This window comes from Microcaecilia unicolor, chromosome 6 (genome assembly GCF_901765095.1).
Source record: "Microcaecilia unicolor chromosome 6, aMicUni1.1, whole genome shotgun sequence".
Taxonomy (NCBI): domain Eukaryota; kingdom Metazoa; phylum Chordata; class Amphibia; order Gymnophiona; family Siphonopidae; genus Microcaecilia; species Microcaecilia unicolor.
The window spans coordinates 199,353,334-199,374,989 of NC_044036.1; the positions used below are offsets into that span (position 1 = coordinate 199,353,334).

Here is a 21,656-nt window from a genome sequence, read left to right on the forward strand (position 1 = left end):
GAGTGAACTCTGTGATACTCCACATGGGACAGAAACGGGATATGTAGAATTCTTGGCCCAGGATACCCTGTCAGAAGGATAAGAATGGGGGGAGGCCCACTCCTTCCACAAAATTGCAAGCAAAACAAATCAAGGGTGGAAGAAGACCAAATCCAAATGACCAGCCCAAACTAAGAAAGAGCTCCAGACAAAGTTTATTAGGACCCCTCAGGGGTCTGAATCCACATGTCGTACAATTGCGGGGAAACAGCCAAATAGCCATTGTACGACTTGTGGATTCAGACCACTGAGGAAGGCTTGATGCCGAACCACAGACCGTGTTGGGTCCTAATAAACTTTGTCTGGAGCTCTTACTTTCTTTGTTTGGGTTGGTCATTTGGATTTGGTCTTCTTCCATGCTTGGTTTGTTTTGAGAAGGATAAGAATGAAATGAACGCCATGCTATGGCAGTTATTCATATTTCTTGTAGTCTGTGCAAGAGAATATGACAGTCTGTAAGGCTGAAAGTGGTTGAGAGATCCAGAGGGAGTAAAATAATGACTTTGGCTTGATCTAAGACATCTTGAATAGATGTAATCGTGTCTATAAGGGCTGTTTCCTGCATGTCCACAGAGATTGGCTCCTTTCAAACCACCTGTCCCCAGTTCTCTCATTTCCTGGTCATAAACGCAAACACACTCTCACACGGTCACATACCACATGCACACACACATAAAACATAGCCACACAAATAAAGGATTGAAAATAAGTCCATGAGGATGCTCTGCATGTTTTTCTCACCACACGCTTCCCCTCCATAGTGCCGCTGTGCCCCTGTCCTTCATGGACTTCCTCCTACTCATTCAAATGTTTATTTCATTTTCTACTTTGTAAATGTTACTGTGAAACCTACCAACTGAACCATTCAGCTTCGTTAATGGTTGACAGGACCAACCTTAAGCAAGGGCACAGGGCCCCACTCTCCTAGAAGCTCTACTCTTAACCGAGTCAGCATCTGTTTCCCTCCCCTTTGCCCCCGTCTGGCATCTTTAACCCCTATTTCAACTTCTCATGCTCATTATCTGTCATCTGCTTCTCTCTCTGAACCCCTTTGACCCTCCTCCTCCTGTTGTCCCTGAGTCTGCAGCTCACCAGGGGCAGCAGCAATTCACCTGCACTGCAGAGGGCAGGTCCCCGAACCTTCCTTTTGTGGCATCTCACTCCTACGGAAACAGAAAGTTACATCAGAGGGAAGGTTTCGAGACCAGCTCCTGGCAGCGCAGGTGAATCACCGGTACCATCATCGAGTGAGAGACACAGTTTAAGGTACGTGGAGAGAAAGGGTTTAGAGAGAGGGGTAGACACTGGACTGTAGTGGTGGTGGTTCATTTGAAATATTAAATTGGGGGGGGGGCAGACTTGTCTGAACAGGGGAGCACCACCAAACTTGGCAACACAAGGCCCCACATTCCTAAGGCTGGCCAGACCAGATGGTTGATATGTACTGCCAGCTTGTCATGGGACAGTGACACCCTGTTGTTAAACTGCAAATTCCATCCTTTGAAATTTGTTGACAGCGACCTCTAATGGCTTATCACACTTGGTTTCACTTTATTATTTTTTTTTCCAAAAAAACAGAATGATTAATTGTCACACCATTAAACTGCTCCTTCCCCTCATTCCCCCAGGTCAAAGACACATACAGAAACATTACAGGCACATACCAGTGCGAAATCAATGGGTGCTGGTTATTGCTGTATAGGTTATGGATTTGGGTGTAGCTGTGGGATGGCCAGATTTTTATAAAATCACTGCATACAACTATGGGAAAATTATATTCAGTCAGGCCAATATTCAGCTGGTGGTGGTGAACATTTTTTAGAGTGACCATGGCTAGCTAAATTAGCCCCAGGCACCAGCATTGAATATCCAGAGCTAACTGGTCAACAGTTTGCTGCCTGGATTTGTGCAGGTCCCGGACAATATTCAGTTGGGACCCAAATAAAGTGATCAGTCCTCCTCCCTATCTCTGGGCCTACATTTACCTTCCTGGTGGTCGAGTGGGTCTTTGGGGCAGAAGCAAACACCTCTTGCTCCTGCCCCTAGCAACTACAGCTTTAAAATGGCAGCCGCGACTCTAGCAGTACTCTCGCTGTAATGCTGCTAGAGGTCAGTCATCCGTATATGGAAGGCTGACCTCTATCTGGAATATCATGAGACTAGCACCAGAGTCGTGGCTGCCACTATAAAGCTACAGCCTCTAGGGGCAGGAGCGAGTGGGGTTCGTTCCTGATCTGGACCCACTCATTCACCAGGGAAGTAAATATATGAACTGTGGAGGCCTACTGACACATTAGGAGGGGGGCTTGTTTCGGGAAGGCATTTGTAACGGTGGCAGGATTCAGTGGTGTGGGGCCAGTCATGTTCTGTAGGAGCTCTGGAGGGAGGGGAGCATGTTTTTGGCAGGCAGGACTCACTGGCAGCTATGCAGATGTTGGCCAATACTCAGTGCCAGCACCCACATAGCTAAGCGACCAAAGTTAGGACTGATTTTTGTGCCAGAATTGAATATTTCCAGCATCTGCATAGCTGCCAGTTCCACCTCCAGAATGCCCCTCTCCAGCCTACCTAACATATAGTTAGTGCTGCTAAATATCGATGCCCACCTTGTGAGTGAGATTTAAGCAGGCCAGAGTCTCTCCTGCCCACTTAAATGGTTTTCAATATTGGCAGGAGTATGTCTGTAGATAAGGTTACTGATGGTCATGGATCTAGTAGTGATGAAATTCTCATGTCATTCTTTTCTCCACAGGAAGACACTTCAGATTGTGGTGGTGGAGGCTCCTTAAGACCTTCATTGGGCCTTTTCCTCTTACTTCAGCTCCTCCTCCTCCTTTGTTTGACTGCTGACTGCTATCCATTGCTCTTGATCGTCTCCCTTTAAACGAAACTCCACTTTTCGTCTATTGGGTTCTTTTATTTATTTAATTATTTTATACATTTTGCTTTAGCATTATTTTAAATTTAGATTTCCATCCTTCACCCCTTTCTGGATTATGGCAAACATCAGAGAGCAATTTCCTGTTTCCTGTGCATCAGCCTTGGCTAGCATCATACCCACGAGGACTTCTTGTTTTTCCTTGGAAATGTGGATTTTAGAATTTTACTAATTGAAGGGCAGGGAAGACACCATCGTACTCACCATCCTGTCTTCCCTTTGGTTTTGTGTCTTTCTGTCCAGTAAATGGTGAAAATGGAACTGGAAGGAACACCCTTTGGAAGGTGTTTCATTTTTGACCCAGCTGTGCCACCACCCACCTCTTGGGCAACCATGATGAAGATGGAGGGAGAACATCTTATTCACGGGATATGTGAGAGACTGGACGACGTGTCAGTTTTCATCCAGAGATAGCTTACCATTTTGCTGTTCTAAGTATTTGATGAAAAGAAAAACAAAGAAATTTGCTCTTGCTTGCCATACTTTATCCTTTCCTTACCCATCCTGTAAAATAATATTTCTTGCCAAAAGACTTTGTTATTCAACTTATGCTTTCAGCCAGTTTGACTTCTTAAACTGAAAATGAGGGAGGTCACATGGTTACAAGTTCTGACATCATCACTTGTCCATTGCTGTTGCCAATTGTGTCCTGCTCATGCCATCAGCTCACTGGACCTAAGACTCCTTTTCTTTTTTGTTGCAAGGTTTTTGTTTTGTTGGGTTTTTTTGTCAATTGTTTTAACATTTTCTAGAAAGAATTTTTTAGTGTTCGCAGCCTAATGAAAAATTGTGGGATTTAATTTAAATTATAAAAGGAAAATGAATTTGCATTCCAATAGAGGGTTAGCGGTCAGAGGTTAGTAGTTAAAAGGCATATTTTCAAAGCATTTAGACTTACAAAGTTACTAGGAGGCGTATTTTCCAAGCACTAAGGGCCCTGTTCACTAAGCTGAGCTGTAGGCATGCTAACATTTTAGTGTGCTGTCATTATATTCCTATGGGTGTCTCTAGCATTAGCGCACACTAATTTTTAGCATGTGCTAAAATGTTTGTGTACCTACAGCGCGGCTTGGTAAACCAGGCCCTTAAATTTACAAAGTTACATAGTAACCTATGGAACTTTGTAAGTCTAAAGGACTCTTTTATCAAACTGCGCTAGTGGTTCCCACACAGCAATGCCAACGAAGCCCCTTCAAAATGAATGGGCTTTGTAGGCATTATTGCACCGGGGACCACTAGCATGGCTTGATAAGAAGCCCTAAGTGTTTCTTATAACGATTCACAGTACAAGATATGAATCCCTTTAAGAACAGAAAAACCTAGGGGTAATTTAGGGACCCAATGATCCCAGCTTGTCTTACATGGGCTGGCCAAGGGTCAGAATGCTGCAAAGGTTACACGTAGCTCAGGGTGGAAGTGTTCTGGACTCTGGAGGGATCTATAGTGGGCAATTCTATAACTTGGGGGAGGTCTTTAACTAAGGTGCACTAGCGTTTACAATAGCTAATGATTAGGATGCGCTAAACGCTAGAGATGCTCATAGGAATATATGGGCGTCTCTAGCATTTAGCGCATCCTAATTATTAGCACGCACTAAAAATGCTAGCACACCGTAGTAAAAGACCCCCTTAGTACCTTGATTCAGGTGCACAATGGTGAGTGCGTAGGGCCAATTCTATAATAACTCTTAGGTGCCAAAATTTAGGCATGCCACATGCCAATTTAGAACAGGTGTAAGTTGGTTTGCCCAAGTGCACCATGCAATGCACACAACTGACAGTATTCTATAAGTTGTGTGTATCACTTGATGACACATCCACAGCTCGCCCATGCGTACCTCCCCCTTGCAGTTACTTTGGCACATAATTTGCAAGACAGCACCGAGCACTTGCGTGTGCAGATGACATAGCTGCTAGCATTCTGTAAATTACACTTGCAGTAGGCACCAAGTAATAGAGAGGCCCATTTATTTATTTATCACATTTGTATCCCACATTTTCCCACTGATTGCAGGCTCAAAGTGGCTTGCAATAATACTGTAGTAAAGTTACAATGCAAGAAGTACAATTTTTGCAAATTGAAAGCAAGATAGGAATAACAATTGAACAGCAATAGGTATTGAAGTAATATAGAATTAACAATTAATCAGTAATAAATAAAGAAGATAAAAAGGTGTAATTAGTGTCCATTGGATCATATAATAGTAAGGGATATTCTGATTATGTTGAACCTGGGGAATAAGCCTTCTTAATACTGATTTCAATGATTTCCTAAAATTTAGGTAGTTCTGGGTAGATTTTACTGATTTGGGTAAGGCATTCCACAGTTGAGTGCCAATGTAAGTGAAGTTTGAGGTGTAAATTGATTTATATTTTAGGCCATTACAGTCTGGGTAGTGTAAGTTCAAATATGATCGTGATCTGTTTCTGGATGGTAAATCAATCAACTCAAGCATATATTCTGGTACCTCACCGTAGATTAGCCTGTGAATTAATGTACATATTTTAAAGGCTACTCGTTCTTTTATAGGGAGCCAGTGCAGAATTTCTCTGAGTGGCTTTGCAGATTCGAATTTAGATTTTCCAAATATCAATCTTGCCGCAGTATTTTGAGCCATCTGTAATTTCTTGAGTAGATGTTCTTTGCATCCTGCATATATAGCGTTGCAGTAATCCATCTGGCTTAAGACCATGGATTGTATCAAATTATGGAAGACTTCACAAGGAAAAAATGGAGTTGTTCGTTTGAGTCTCCACATTGAATAAAACATTTTCTTTGTGGTGTTGATTACTTGAGTCTCCAGTGTTAAATGTCGATCAATTGTGATCCCTAGAATTTCAAACTATCCGAGATTAGCAATGAAAGGTTGGGGGTATTAAAGTGGTAGGATTATATTTGTTATATTGAGACGATAAAATGAGACAGTGGGTCTTTTCGGCATTTAATTTCAGATGGTAAGAATTTGCCCATTTTTCCATTGTGGTCAGTCCAAGAGTAATGTGATTGGTTATTTCATCCAAGTTCTTTCTGAAAGGTATATATATTGTTACATCGTCTGCGTAAATAAAAGGATTTAAGCCTAGTCTGGATAGGGCATTGGCTAATGGGGCCATCATTATGTTAAACAGAATGGGGGACAGTGGTGAACCTTGAGGGACTCCGCAAGCTGCATTCCATGAAGAAGATAAAGTTGAGTTTACTTTCACACAATAGGATCTAAGTGAGAGAAAACCCTTGAACCATTCAAGTACAGATCCACCAATTCCGAAATAGATGCACCAGGATGTTACGGTCAATCATGTCAAATGCACTGGACATGTCAAACTGCAAAAGGAGTATGCTCTTTCCAGCAGCAATTTGTTGTTTAAACTTGGATATAAGGGTAACCAATACCGTTTCAGTACTATATAAGGAGCGAAAACCGGATTGAGAATCATGTATGATGGAAAATTTGGCCAAGTATTCCACAAGTTGTTTGGTTACCATGCTTTCCATTAATTTTGTTAACAATGGTATGGAGGCAATTGGGCGATAGTAATGTCACTTGATTTTTTTTTTATTATCTTTAGGAATAGGGGTAAGGAGTATGTTTCCATAATTTTTGGGGAAGAAGCCAGATTTAAGCATAAAGTTTAGACTTGATGTGAGATCTTGGATAAAGCAGGGAGGGGCGGATTTAAGTAGATAATTCGGGCATGTATCCAATTTGCAGAAGGAGTTTGAAAATTTAGAAATTGCTTTGGTGATTTGTTCTGTGGAGAGAGGGGTGAAATGCAGCCAAGTGCGATCTGCTGGGTGGTCACCAGAGGTAGACTAAAGGAGATTAAGGAAGTCATCAATGTCAGAGTTTTGTAGGGTGAGGGAGTTGCGTAATGTTAGGATTTTTTCTTTGAACCGGAGAAAATGTTTCTTCACCCAATGCATAATTAAACTCTGGAATTCGTTGCCGGAGAACGTTGTGAAGGCGGTTAGCTTGGCAGAGTTTAAAAAGGGGTTAGACGGTTTCCTAAAGGACAAGTCCATAAAGCACTACTAAATGGACTTTGGAAAAATCCACAATTCCAGGAATAACATGTATAGAATGTTTGTACGTTTGAGAAGCTTGCCAGGTGCCCTTGGCCTGGATTGGCTGCTGTCGTGGACAGGATGCTGGGCTCGATGGACTCTTGGTCTTTTCCCAGTGTGGCATTACTTATGTACTTAAGTAGCTGGCCAGTGAATTTGCTGATGGGGAATCTGAGCTTGTAGATGTTACCAGATTTGTTTCTAGGAGATTGTTGACAATTTGGTATAATTTCTTTGGGTTTGAATAATCATATCTGATTTTTGATTTATAATATAGCTTTCGTGCTTGTTTTGTAGCATATTTGTATTTTCTAAGGGTTAGTTTCCATTCTGTAAGTGTGAGTTCATTTTTAGTTTTTTTCCATTTGCGTTCCATTTTTCTGGTTATTGATTTTAGGGACTTTAGTTCTTCATTACACCAAGGTGTAGTATTTAATCTTTTTTTCTCCTTATTTTTTAAAGGAGCTATTTCATCTAATATATTGTTGCATCTTTTGTCCCACTCGTCAAGGAAGTGATTAGAATTTACGTTAATAGACCAATTATTGTCATATAATTTGGACCAGAATTCTGTAGGATCTATTTTGCCTCTTGTGGTGAATGTTGTGTGTTGTTGTGCACGGTGATGACCTTTCTTTAAACATAGCATTGATAGATAGCTTTAATTGAAAGTGATCGGACCATGGGGCTTCGGACCAGCATGCGTCTGATATTTTAAAATTCTGGTCTGTGATGTTTCTGATGGAGCAAAAGTCAAGAGTATGACCTTTTATGTGTGTAGGTCTGCAGTTGGGCCATGAATAGTCCCATGAGAGAAAAAAAATCTTTGCACTCTTGTGTTGATGGGGAATTCACGTTTTCAAGATGTAAGTTGATATCTCCTAGGATGAGCAAATTGGAGTTAGATATTTGAAATGAAATCAGTGAGGATGGAGAAAGATTCATTCCAATTTCCAGGTGGTCTATAGAACATAATACATGACAAGTGGTCTAGAAGGGATTTTTCTTGGATTCTTATAGATGCAATTTCAAGTTTAGTGGAGATAACTTCATCAATAATTTCACTCAGGAAGTTGGAGCGATAAATAATAGCTAAACCTCCATTTTTTTTTTTAAATCCTTCCTGGACCAATGTAATATTTTATCATTCGGAGGACATAGATCTAGTAGAATTGGGTCTTTTTGATTACAAAGCCAGGTCTCAGTGATGATGAGTAGGTCTAGGTTGTCAGAAGCAATCCAATCGGAGATTAGTAGTGATTTGTTAACAACAGATCTGGCATTGATGTAACCAATTTTGGTGTTTTGAAATGAAGTTTCCAGGTTTGGAAAAATGTCAATTTTGGTGAGAGTTCTATCCTTGACATGAACTGATTTATTAAATCCTTTTTTACAAAGGAGCAGTAAGCTTACCGCGGGCGCTGGTGGTAGTTCCAGCCCTAGCGTGCGCCATTTCCCTTGCTAGGGAAAATAGAGCACTATTTTCTAGCATGGCAGTTACCCGGCATTAATCAGACGTGCTACCAGGTTACTGTGGGAGCCCTTACTGCCACCTTGATGGATGATGCTAAGGGCTGCCACGCGATGTTACCATATGGCCATAGTTATTTTTAGCCTTTTTTTTTACCCGCTGCGGTAAAAAGGGTCGCAGCGCATGGCAAAAATGGCCCCCGCTGCTAGCACATGGCCCTTTTACCGCAACTTGGGAAAAGGACCCCAGAATGAGGAAGATAGTCTGTGATCTCAGGTCAAAGGTTGTCACTACAATAGCGGTAATTAAAATAAGGTGGGGAGAACCTGAGCAGTTGTGAATGAAAGCTCATGGCAGCGAAAGCCCAAAGGAGCAGGAGAAAACTGCTAGGTCATAAAATAATTTCAAAACCTGTTTTAGAAAAATAGAAAAACAGAAGGAAGAAATAGTACAGTGGCTGAGGCAGTCTTCTGAGGTATCATAAGCCACAGTTAGGCTTTCTGGTCACATATAAAGTTACAAGCTGACTCTATTTATCCCGCAAAGAGGAATTTCTTTAAGTAAAAGTGAGAACTACATCATCATATATGCAGTGAAGCAAAGCCAGGGCCAGATCTAGCTACCCTGTGGAGTCATCTGCTGTCCATGTACTAAATAAGCAGTTCCCAACCCTGTTCAGAGGTATTCTTAATCAGTTTGTTTTTCAGGGTATGATATATGACAGAGATTTGAACACACTGTAGACCTAATGGAAGGGATGTTGCAGAGAGATGATAGGTATAGGATTTACTTGAGGAGCCATTTGTTAAATTATTTTTGGAAAACAATGGGTCGGATTCACTAAGGCTTTTATCATTGTGTCCATAAGAAAGTATTCTTAGTGAATCAGACTCAAGGATTGTCTCATTGAATGCAGGAGAGCAGACAAGAATTACTTGATGAGAAACAGGGGAATATAGAATACGATAGAAAACAAAGACCACATGGCTACCTGCTGATTGTTGACTTAAGATTTTACGTTTTTGCAGGAGTAACCCCCATATCCACTTTATTAAATGCTTGCTTGAGCTTTTTGTGTCACAGAAGCTCAGAAGTTCTGAGGTATGGGGACTGGATCTAGTTTGCTGGGCTATTCTTGCTGTGATTGTGTAAGATTACTGAGTGAAAATTAAATGAGTATGGGAAAGCAAAATGCCTTTGTGACATCAACAAACAGGAAATGGAACTTTGCTGATGTCATACAGCTGTAGCAGGAGCTGTACTTATGATACAGGAGGAGACTATTCTTATGATGTCACTGACACAGAGCACCACTTATTGGCTCATGGAAAGAAGCATCACTATTGATGTCATAGCAAGAGCAAAGAGTAGTTTATAATGTCATAGTCTGTTGGAAAGAGGATGCTGGACTTGATGGACCTTCGGTCTGTCCCAGGATGGCAATACTTATGTAAGGCAAGTTACATTCAGGTACAATAAGTATTTCCCTATTCCCAGAGGGTGGGGCCCATTTACTAAAGCTTAGTGCAACATAACTGCTAAGTAGCCCATAGATATCAAATGGGCATCTTGGCACTTAGCGAGCTAAGTTTTAGTGAAAAGGTTTGTATCTGGGGCAATGGAGAGTTAAGAGACTTGTCCAAAGCCACAAGGAGTGTCAGTTCCTAGCTCGGGCCACCCAGCCTGGATTTGGGATTTTGCAGAAGCAACATTCACAGCCCTCAGAAGGAGAGAATATATGCCAGTCAATATGCAATAATCGGTACTAAATTTCCAAAACCCGACTTAATAAATGGCTAAAAAAGTAAACCAAAACACATTAAAAATATTAATTAGGACTATCACACTGCAGAAGACCTGATAACATATGTAGAAATTCATGATGTAAATAGTCCTTTGAATAAGACATCATATGGTCATGAAAATTGTGTTTCTATTTATCTCCACAGATGACGCTTTATGGTGGCGTGGCTCATGATGAATCCACTGTGCCAAAGCTCTCCTCCAGCTCAAGAGAAGCCTTTTTTGGCTTCTGAGCATGTGTAGGCCTTCCCATGCTCCTCAAGGGCCCTCCTCCCCTCAGCCTGAATTTGTCCAAGCTCCCTCATGTTTGCAGCTCTCCTTCACTAGCAGGGTTCATCAAAAAATTTTTTTAATTAATATACAAATAATAAAGGGAAGTAAGAAATAACAAATACAGGAAGAATGCAGAAGTTTTCTTTCTATCTGGTGTGTGCCTCTTGGGAAGAATTCACCTCCACATGGCCAAGGTGGCTTCTTCCAAAAGCTCATATCCTATGTAGATCTTCATGATGTAAAAAATCATTTGAATAACACCATTTAAATTAGGAATATGTTAAGGATAGAGTACCCTATAGTAATTGATGGTTCTGATCATTTAGATATTATTATTATTTGTTCGTATTTGAACTGCATCTCTAATAAGATTAACGGCTTTAAAGCGTTTAAGTCATTGTGCAATGGTAAGAGTTTAGTGATAAGAGTTAAGTTCTACAATCGCAGGGTTCAAGAAGTAGTCCTGACACACGGCCTCCCACTGAGGATTGTCACTGTGATGAGTGGACTAATGTAAACCGGAAAGTAATAGAAAATCAGAGAAAAATCCCAGGGCTTAGAGCACCAGATCACAGGCCCAGTTCTGACAGAAATGGAAGCCCAAAAAAGCAGGAGAAAACTATTTTAAGGAATTGTTAAAACAATGGCCTGGCAGGAAACACTTGAACTGTTAAAAGGTGGGCATTATTGTCTTTGAATTCTTACTGCACAGAACAGCTGTAATATCCTCCCCTCACATCTTGTGTGCCTTGTGCCAACCTTCATTTTCTGTTACAAATGAGAACACTGAAGTTGTGAGGCAGATTGCTATGGAGAAAACTGTGCATTTTGTCTGGATGTATAATTACACTGTTTTTTGTGGAATGCGATAAGTTTCTTCGCTTTTGTCATACCCTTTATGTCTGTCGTTGACTTATTGGTGTGAAAGGCCTGCAGGCCACATGTACAGGGCAAGTTGGTGAGGTGAATACATTTTGCCATCATCTGGCAAGAAGAAGAATCAAGTGAGGCAAAAAAATGCCATCCATTTTTTCTGTCCCTGCACTTCATCACTGTCTTATTCTGAATTTGATCTTGAAATATCTGCTTTCACCCTAGAAGTGAAGTGACAGCCAGTGGGATGGGATGTTATTTAATAATGGGTTAATTGATGACCATTATATGCTCGTAGCTTCTCAGTGTGTGTACGGTATGTATATGGGAATGTGTTTTTTGACAGATGGCAGGCTATGTGTTAAACCCGGAGTGTGTGTGTAATTTTGTAGTCTAGTCAGGTGTTCACTCTGAGAAAACAAAACAAAGCTATATACATAACTATATATATATATATATATATATATATATATATATATATATATATATATATATATATATATTTAAAATTTAAAACAACTGATAGTTCTCATTACTGAAACTTCTGCTCATCTCCCATTTGAAAAACTTCTATTGATTTACCTGAATTTTTCTTTTCCTTCCTATTTTTTGTACAGAAGAATTTAAAAAATATAAAAATGGACAAAAGCTTTGTAAGATATTGTGTGTGTGATTCCTTGTAAAATATTTTCAGATGGTTTATTACAGAGAATCAGTTATTAAATAATGTGCATATTTTCACTTCACATGGTCAGTTGTGGTCTTGATTGATTGTGTTTAGTGCATGCTAAAAATGCCAGCACACCTAAGTAAAAGACCCCCTTAGTGACTTCCCAAGATCTCAAGGAGCTGCAGTGGGATTTGAACTGGGCTCCCCTAGTTCTCAGAGAAAATAACAAGCACATGAAGCCTTCTGAATTGGGTGCGTCAAAGAGTATTTATGCATATAGGACCCGACACAGGCCATGTTTCGGCAGGTGCCTCTGTCAGGGCTCGTATATATAGCATGAAAAGACTTGCAGTCCTTTTCCTTATTTCTTCAAAGACAAACAGCAGTTTCACACAAGCAGTTGGATCTTTCTCTTTATCCCACGCCAGTCGACATTGTGTGCAACTGCCATTTGTTTTTGAAGACATAAGAAAAAGGACTGTCTTATCTCACTATATATATGACCCTTGATGCAGGCATCTGCTGAAACACGGCCCTTGTCAGGTCCTATATGAATACTCTTTGACGCACCCAATTCAGAAGGCTCCTTGTGCTTGTTGTTTTCTCTTTGCCTTGTGTGCTTTGGATTCCCTCTGTTGTGTTGGTTTTCCTCCCCTAGTTCTCAACCAACTGCTCTAACCATTAGGCTGCTCTTTCACCCCTTTATATTAGTGATATGCAAAGGTATGAAACTTTTTCATTGGTATTGTGGGTATTTCCCTGACCCTGGAGATCTTACGATGTAAGGGGCTCAGTGCAGATCTTCCTAATGCAAGCAGAATGTCAATTTTTACTCACAAGTGCACTAACCAAATTGTATGCACAACAACAAACCTGGAAGAGTACATAGGACACACAAGGTTCTGCGCTAAGGGCAGCTACAGCTGCCTACAGGTTTGAACAGAAAAGCAGCTTTGGCCCACATCTGTGCATTTATTTATTTACCCAGATTTCTATTCCGCATGACACCATTCTCATCTCTTCAAACCTGTTTGCAGCTCTAAATACCTTTAGCACAGGACCATGTGCTCTCAACAGTCTGGGTTTTCCAGCCCTCCTCTCCCTCAGTTGTGTCTCTTTTGTTTTAACACTGTAAATGAAAACAGATAAACACCTCTGTATGATCCATCCAGTCTGCCCAACAAGGTGACCAGAGTTGCACCTGCTGCTAAGGTCATTTAATTTTGCTTTCATTCCACCTTCTTTTTTTTAATTATGTTTGCTGAACACTAAGTTTGTTGCTGCTGCCTATAACCTGGTCCTTTCCACCCTGATGCAGCGTAAAGCAAAACACTTACCACCATCAGTGCAACCATGGTGACATGCAGATAAGTGCTCTATTTTTTCGAAATTTTTAATAAATGTTTAAAATTGTCAAAAAGTTTTTCAAATGTGTTTTGTCATGAAAGGCTTTTTATGTCTATGAAGACTTTTGACCTGTCAGAGTTTGCATATGCTGTTGTAATGCCGACTGACAGTCTCTAAGGCTTTTTAATTCTATTTTAGTTATTTGGATGTTTCTACATTGTGATTGTTTTAGATTGAAAAGTGTTAGAATTAGTGGTGAACTTTTCTCTCTTCATATGTGCTCTACATTCATCCCATGTGTTTTTGAATTTGGTCACTGTCTTTCTTCCCACTTCCTCCCTCAGGAGGGCATCCACCAACCTCTCCATGAAAAAGTATTTCCTCACGTTACTCCAAAGTCTACCACCGTGCAACCTCTGTTCATGTCTTCTAGTTCTACCATCTCCTGGTCTCTGAAAAAGATATGTTTGTAGATTAATAAACTTTCAAATATTTCAACATCTGTATCATATCTCCCCGTCCCTCCTTTCCTCTATGATCCAGAATAAGCCTTATTGCAAAAAATGGTTTTTAGCCTAACCTTAAAATTCTTAAATGAACATTCAGTCCTAATTTCTACAGGTAAGTTATTTCACAAAAATGGGGCCATAAAATAAAAAGCGCTCTTTCTTGTTGCCTCCCGATACACCTACCTAAGGTTAGGAAAAACTAACGAAGTTATACATGTACAGTGCACTCCATTTAGGTGCACGTCAGATAAGCGCATGTTCTGTTTAACTGCATGCCGTACTTCGGTCCCATTTTTGGATCCATCAATTTCTATGGGGACAAACTTCGGTTTAACACATCACTGATAAGTGCAAGATTCGCTTATATGCATGGTTTAAGACTGCTCCTCTGCAGGAAAGAGTCCGCATAAGCGCACGCACGGAATATGGAAGCTGATTGGCATGTGACAAAGGGGCAATACATTTGAAATCTCATCAGTTAACTGCCACAGGCAGAATAAGCGAAAGAAAGTTGTTAGAGTGTACACTGGAGTCGTCATCGCGCAACTGTAAGACTTTAACACTGGCTGAACGAATAGAAGTTCTTAAAAAATTAGAAAACAAACAAAGTCAAGTATCTATTGCTAAAGAATATGGTGTCAATCTCAGTCAAATTTCACATATCTTGAAGCAGAAAGATCAGCTTCTGGAAGACTGGCAAATCCACACAGGAAACGTAAACGGGCGGGAAAAGCTGAGGATGTAGATGATGCTCTTCGGTGGTTTTCTCCAGTCAGGAGCAGACAGTTTCCTGTCAGTGGTCCACTGCTTATGGAGAAAGCTAATCAGCTAGCTGAAAGTCTTGGACTAACTGAATTCAAAGCCACTGTTGGATGGTTGGAACAATGGAAGGAGAGGAACAACATAAAATTCAAGAAACAGCATGGTGAAAAACAAGACGCTGATGACTTTGGTGCTGAAAATTGGGTTGTTTCAGTTCTTCCTACCATCTTGAATGAATTTGCACCTCCTGACATTTTCAATGCTGACAAAAACGGTCTCTACTGGCGAGCGATTCCTGATAGAACACTTGCATTCAAGCAAGCCGAAACTACAGGAAGTAAAACGTTGAAGGACCGACTGACTATCCTTCTTTGCTGCAATATGGATGGGAGTGAGAAGTTGGAACCACTCGTCATTGGAAAGAGCAAACAGCCCCGTTGCTTCAAGAATGTTAAGCAACTTCCTGTGTCATACAAGGCTAACGCAAATTCATGGATGACTGGGGAAATTTGGAAGCAGTGGCTAAAGAAGTTAGACTCTAGAATGCGGGCACAAAAGCGTCAGATTTTGTTGCTTTCTGATAATTGTGCTGCACACAGTGATGATGTCAGGCTGTCTAACGTCAAGGTGGTCTTCCTGCCACCAAACACTACCTCTCTGATCCAACCTATGGATCAGGGCATAATAGCCAATTTAAAAAAACATTATCGGGCTCTTGTGCCACGTTGTCTGATGAGCGTTATGGATGACCAGACTGGCAAGGATAAATGTGCTGTTGAACTGGCTCGTAATCTATCACTGTTGGATTCCCTACATATGCAGAAAGAAGCCTGGAATCATGTTACACAGGCAACCATTGTGAACTGCTACAATCGGGCAAGCTTTGTTAAGGATGTGGAGAGGGACGAAACAGATGCAGCTGTTGCAAACACATCAGATGAACAGGCTATTGACATCCCAGCCGGTGTTACTGAAGAGGAGTTTCATCACTACATAGCTGTTGATTACGATCTACAAACAGCTGAAGACAGCACTGATGTCCAGATATGCGCCTACACGCAGGCAACGGCTGATGATGAAACAGATGATGAAATGAGCAGCGAGGCACATACTGACGAAATTCAACAACCTCCTGTCACTTTTGCAAGAGCGCTGGAGAGTCTCAACACCATGCGGGCCTATCTGGAGGCCACTGGATGCCAGTGCTATGACAGTTTTTACCGTCTGACAGACGTAGTCTATGGAACTCACAGACACAATAGTGTACAGAGGACTATGACTGATTATTTCAAGTAAGCCTAACGTCAGTTAACAGAGACTGTATACTGTACGTATAATAAACAGAACTGTACATATGTTTATCAGATGTCAAGCTTCTTTTGGTCACAACGATTAAGTGCACACTCTGGTTAACTGCATGTATTTCTTTGGTCCCAGACCCTTGCACTTAAGCGGATTGCACTGGTATAAATGTAAAACACTTGCACAGTTGCATGCATATTGTGTTTCTTGTGTGATGGACAGTAAAATTATATATTTGGCAGTTGCGGCCAGGAAGGGGCTGGAGCCCCATATGCTAGTTGATCCAGGGGCCCACAAACTGTCCATCCCTGTCTGCCAAGCGTCCAAGGACACCCCTTCCTGGAGCTACAGATTGAGTGGTGTGGAAAAAGATGGGGGTGAAGGGCTTTCTCCATATGGGAAGACTGAGCATTACTATCCGGGAATATGATCATGTTGTAGAAAGTTGAGAAAGGAGAGTTATGCAAAGATGGCTGAGCTTTCTCATCAGATAATGTTTCTTTCCATGCAGCAACTGGAAGAGAAAACGGGGCAAGGTGACCTTTTTTATACTATTTTCAGTTGCAGAATACATGACTCAGGGAGCATATTAAAAACTTAGGATTTGCATGGATGTTATCTCTTCCATCAGGAGGCATAGAGTGGGTGGTGGGAAACCCCCTTTCTTAGTTATAATAATAATAATAATAATAATAAAACTTTATAAACCGCTATATCTTTAAAAGTCTAAGCGGGGTACAAATCACATACAAAATATAAAAAAACAAAGCAATAAAAATTATTTCTTTACACAACAAACTGCTTTGAGGGGGTGGGGGGGGGGGTTCTAGGCTGTCCTAAACTATTCTTGTTGGGTTGGTGATGCAAGTTTGATGCTTCATTTGTTAGCTAAAAGATTCACCATTGTGTATAACTGGAAACCTGCTATATGGGGAATGGTTGAATAGAGTAAAGCAAATCATGATGTATGACCCTCTAGCCAGCCTTGTAAAGGGTGAGTGGAAGCATTTTGGCAGAAGGGGGCTAAAGATTGTAAACCAGTCAGCTGGAATGGGAAGGGGGGCCTTGAGGATTGGTTGGGGGGGAAGAGGTAGAAGGAGAAGTAAGGAATGTTATTGTTTAGTAGGAGGGCCTGGAATGTATAAGAGCTTAGTGTTGGTCTATAAAGTCTGCCATATTGGTTTCCCCCAGTTTTTATTTTCCTATTTGACTCTATATGTTCCTGCTTTAGCCCTGCGATCAGGTCAGCAGCAGCTTTTCAATATTCCATCTTTCAGACATTGTTCAGACAAGTATCACAACTCAATGTTTAATTTTGCCTTCCCTTTGCCTCTGCATTTAGAGCCCTCACTGCCTTCATTCAAAATTGCACTGAAGGCACATTTGATTTTGTGTAATTTTGTCCTTCTGGCAAGCGTTGGTTGCTGGGGGCATTGGAGAGACAGTAGGTAGGTGCTCTTAATTTTACACTCCTATCTGATACTGTACTTTCCTTTCTATGTGATTGTATTGTTAACGTATGTTTGAATTTGTTTATTAAAGAAAGAATAATACAATTTACAGGGCTATTTCAAAAAAAATACAACTGAAAGACTTTGCTGTATAGTCAGAAGCCTCTAACAAGTTTTAACAATTTTCTTTTATTTTGAGACTCCCCCTCCCCCCATCCCCCCCCTCCCCTCCTCCCTTCCCCAAGTTTCATTGTGGGTGTGGAGTCAGATTGTTACTATTCAGCCCTGCAGTTTATACAATTATACAACATTCTGTTCATTTCTCAGCCAGAAAACCTGTTCATATCTACCAGTCAGGCTACTTCGGTTCTCCTTCATTATTCATTTCGTATTGTTACTCCTAATCACATGAGCCTCCAGAGTGCCTAGCTCAACTCTTCATTGGCTTTTGGCTTATCTCCTACTTCTTGTCACTAAACTCTATCAACTCCCCTTTCCTCGTCACCGCACCAGGGCAAAACCATCCCATCAGCCGTTAAGAATTCAAAATTCTACTTCTAGCTACCTCCGTTAATGAGTCCCAAAAGGGGGCCCATGTCAGACAAAATAACTCTCCTCTGGGTGAGGCCAGATCACCTACTGCTCTGCGTTCTAAAGAGCATAAAAAGATCATTCTCGCTCGCCACTGAGACAAGCTCGGTGGGTCTGGTGCAATCCATAGGTGTAAGATGACCTTCTTGCCCAGTAGAACCGTTTTTTTTAGGAATGGACGCAACCCCTTAGGTGGTTTTCGGGCCAAATTAAATTTATGGAATAGCATTTGCGGCTTCTTCCGCCAAGTGATCCTCCACATCTCTGACACATGCTCACACACCTGTGTCCAAAATCGGGTTATTCTGGGGCAAGTCCAGAACATGTGTCCAATCCTTGCTGGGGAGTGGCCACACTTCAAGCCTTTGTCATCCTGACTCATATGAGCTCTCCATGCTCTATGTGGGGAGAAAAACATTCTAGACAGAAATTTATATGCCGTCTCCTGCAGCGCCACACTCTCCGAAATTCTGGAGATATCTAGAAAGCATGCCTTCAAATATTCAGCTTGAATGTTCACTGTCAGTTCTTTATTCCATTGTGCCGCCAAGTGCCCATAGTCATTCTCACCTAGTTGTTCCCGTACTTCCGAATGGTAATATTTTAATGGGACAGACCCCTGAGCATCCAGAGCCAAAAGAGACATCAGCCGGCTCCAGATTTGGGGACTCAAATGTGTGGATGGAAGTGAACGTAAATAGTGTCGTAATTGAAAGAGGGCAAAAAAGTCTCTACTAAGTGTACCCTATTCTCTATCTAAGTCCTCCATGGGTTTTAAAATACCTTCGTCTGAGTATAATTGGTGAATATATCGTATACCACATGTATCCCAGTCTGAAAAAAGTCTAGTTGTATTTCCCGGGGGAAATTGACTGTTGCCTCGTATCGGTAGTAGCGGGGTACAAGTTGCCAGGAAGCCAAACTTGCGGCCCAGCCAACGCCAAGTCTGTCTCAACGGAGACACCACTGACGTGAAATATCGGGGTGTATTTACTGCCCCTGGAGTAGCATGTAACCAAGAACTGAAATGGCGGGGGAAAAACACTTTGGTCTCCATGTTCGTACACGAAAAATAACTCGTGTTGCGAAACCAATCTGAAAGGTGTCGCATGTTACTGGCCACAGAAAAGAGCTTTAAGTTTAAAAGTCCCAACCCCCCTTTAACTCTGGGGAGATATAATTTCGAGATTGGTAATCTTGGTTTTTTCCCATTCCATATATATTTAGTGACCACCCTCGTCAACATCAGGTCTTCCCTGTATTTCAAAAACAAGGGTACCACCTGTAAGACATAGACCCATTTCGGGACTAGGATCATGTTGTAGAGGGCTATCCGCCCCATCAAGGAGAGGGGCAGAGTTGACCACGTCTGCAACGTCTGTCTAGTTTTCAGCTTAAGAGGTTCTATATTCAGTTTGTATAAAGAGTTCACGTCAGCTGTTAGCTATATGCCTAGGTACTTCAGTTTACCCTCTGCCCAAGACAGCGGGAATTCACCCTCCCAAGCTATGCGGGTCTGTATCTGGACTGGCAATGCCCTGGATTTACTCATATTCAGAGTAAGACCCGAATAAGAGCCAAACTCTTCAAGAGTGCCAAATAAGTGAGATATGGAAGATTGAGGCCTTGTCAAGGTTAACAGCATATCATCTGCAAACGCTAAAGTTTTGAGTTCCTGTGATTGAAATCTAACCCCCCCTATATCTGGGTCCCTTTGAATAGTGCTCAATAGGGGTTCAAGGTATAACAAAAATAAGATAGGTGAAAGTGGGCAACCCTGCCTCGTGCCACATGATATAGAAAAGGAGCTGGATCTCAAACCATTGACCAATAATGAAGCTTTTGGGTTTGCGTATAGAGTTTCTATAGCACTGAGTATCCACCCTTTAAGGCCAATGTACTCAAGAACGGAAAAAAGATAATCCCATCGAACCTTATCAAAGGCCTTTTCCGCGTCGAGACTAACCAACAACAGTGGTTTATTCTGGGTAAGACTCTGTGCGATAGCCATACATGCCTTCCTTACATTGTGGCAAGGGTGCCTACCCCGTACAAACCCCACCTGGCTCTCTCCCACTAAACTTGGCATCAAAGGGGACAGACGCTCAGAGATAACTTTCGCTAGGATCTTGAGATCCACATTTATAAGTGATATAGGCCTGTAAGAACTCGGGTTTTCTGGGGGTTTGCCTTCTTTTGGTATTAGGGTTATCAAGGCTTCATTTGATTCTCGCCTGAATCCTCCACATTCAATGGATTCATCAAAAAAATCCAGAAGTGGGCCACACATTTGTGGGAATAACAACTGGTAATATTCAGCCCCAAACCCATCCGGGCCCGGGGCCGATCCTCGCTTTAGGGATTTCACTACTTTTTGCAACTCCTTGGCCTGTATGGGCATATTTAATTTCTCCAATATCTCTGGGTTCAGGCGTGGCATTCCAGAATCTACCAAGTAATCTTCTATGGGTGGGCCCAAAAGTGGCTCTGGGGTTGCGTATAGCTTTGTATAATACTGTTCCAATAACCGTACTACCTCCTCCGGGTTATTTACCTGTTTGCCCTCTACGTCTCGGAGTGTTGGTATAAACCTATTCCCTCCCCAGGTCTTATTAAGGCGAGCCAACAGTTTCCCAGATTTATTACCATGTTTGTGAAAAGAGAAAGATCTATGGAAGAATTGTTTCTTTGTTTTCTCATGGATCATTGTATTCAGAGCTGCCAAAGAGGCTAGCATGGCTTCCCTAGTCTCCTGTGGAGGGGTGTGCTATGTGTGCCCGCTTCGTTGCTTGATATGCGGCTTCTAGGTGTTTCACTCCCTGAGCCAGTCGCTTCGAACGGGCACACATATAGGCAATTATGTCACCTCGAATCACCGCTTTGGAAGTCTCCCAGAACAACCTCGCTTCGTTCATATGGCCCCCATTTGTGTCTAAGAAGTGTGACCACCGTTGTTTCAAGTAATCTTGAAAGTCCGTATCATCTACCAGATATCTGGGAAACCTCCATACATGGTGGCGCAACCTCGCTACTCCCAACTCCAGTTCAATCCAAATCATTGCATGGTCTGAAACCTCCATCACTCCTATCTCTGCCCGTGGTATTTGGGGGAACAAAGTTGAGGATATCAGTATGTAGTCTATTCTGGACCATGAACTATGTGCTCTTGATAAGTGTGTGTAGTCTTTAGATGTAGGATGCGTTAACCTCCATGGGTCTATGAGATCCAAGGCGGTGGTCAAATATCCCAGTCCCTTTCCGGACCCATACACTGAGCTGACCTGCGGCCCCGAGCGATCTTGTGACCCATCCATGACTTGATTAAAATCCCCGGCCACTATCCATGGGGCGTGACCGTATTGGATTCCTAGCCGGACCAGGTGTTGGAAAAAGGAATGGTCATATACATTAGGGCCATAAGCATTAAGCAGAAAAACTTCCTGCCCCATTATGTTTAATTGTAGGAGTATATATCTACCATCTCTATCTTTGCAAATTAGCTTTGATGTGCATTGCATATGTTTGTGTATTAGGATTGCCACTCCTCCCCTTATATACCACC

At 41.7% G+C, this 21,656-nt stretch overlaps 1 protein-coding gene across 1 annotated transcript in view; it reads left to right on the forward strand.

The window, feature by feature from the left end:
• Positions 1-2,923, forward strand: part of CACNA2D2 (calcium voltage-gated channel auxiliary subunit alpha2delta 2) — a 1,426,314-nt gene extending 1,423,391 nt beyond the window's left edge. Inside the window, exon 38 of the mRNA XM_030206789.1 lies at positions 2,792-2,923. Coding sequence (XP_030062649.1) covers positions 2,792-2,923 — 132 coding nt within the window. The remainder of the gene's footprint in view (positions 1-2,791) is intronic.
• Positions 2,924-21,656: the final 18,733 nt, after the last annotated feature.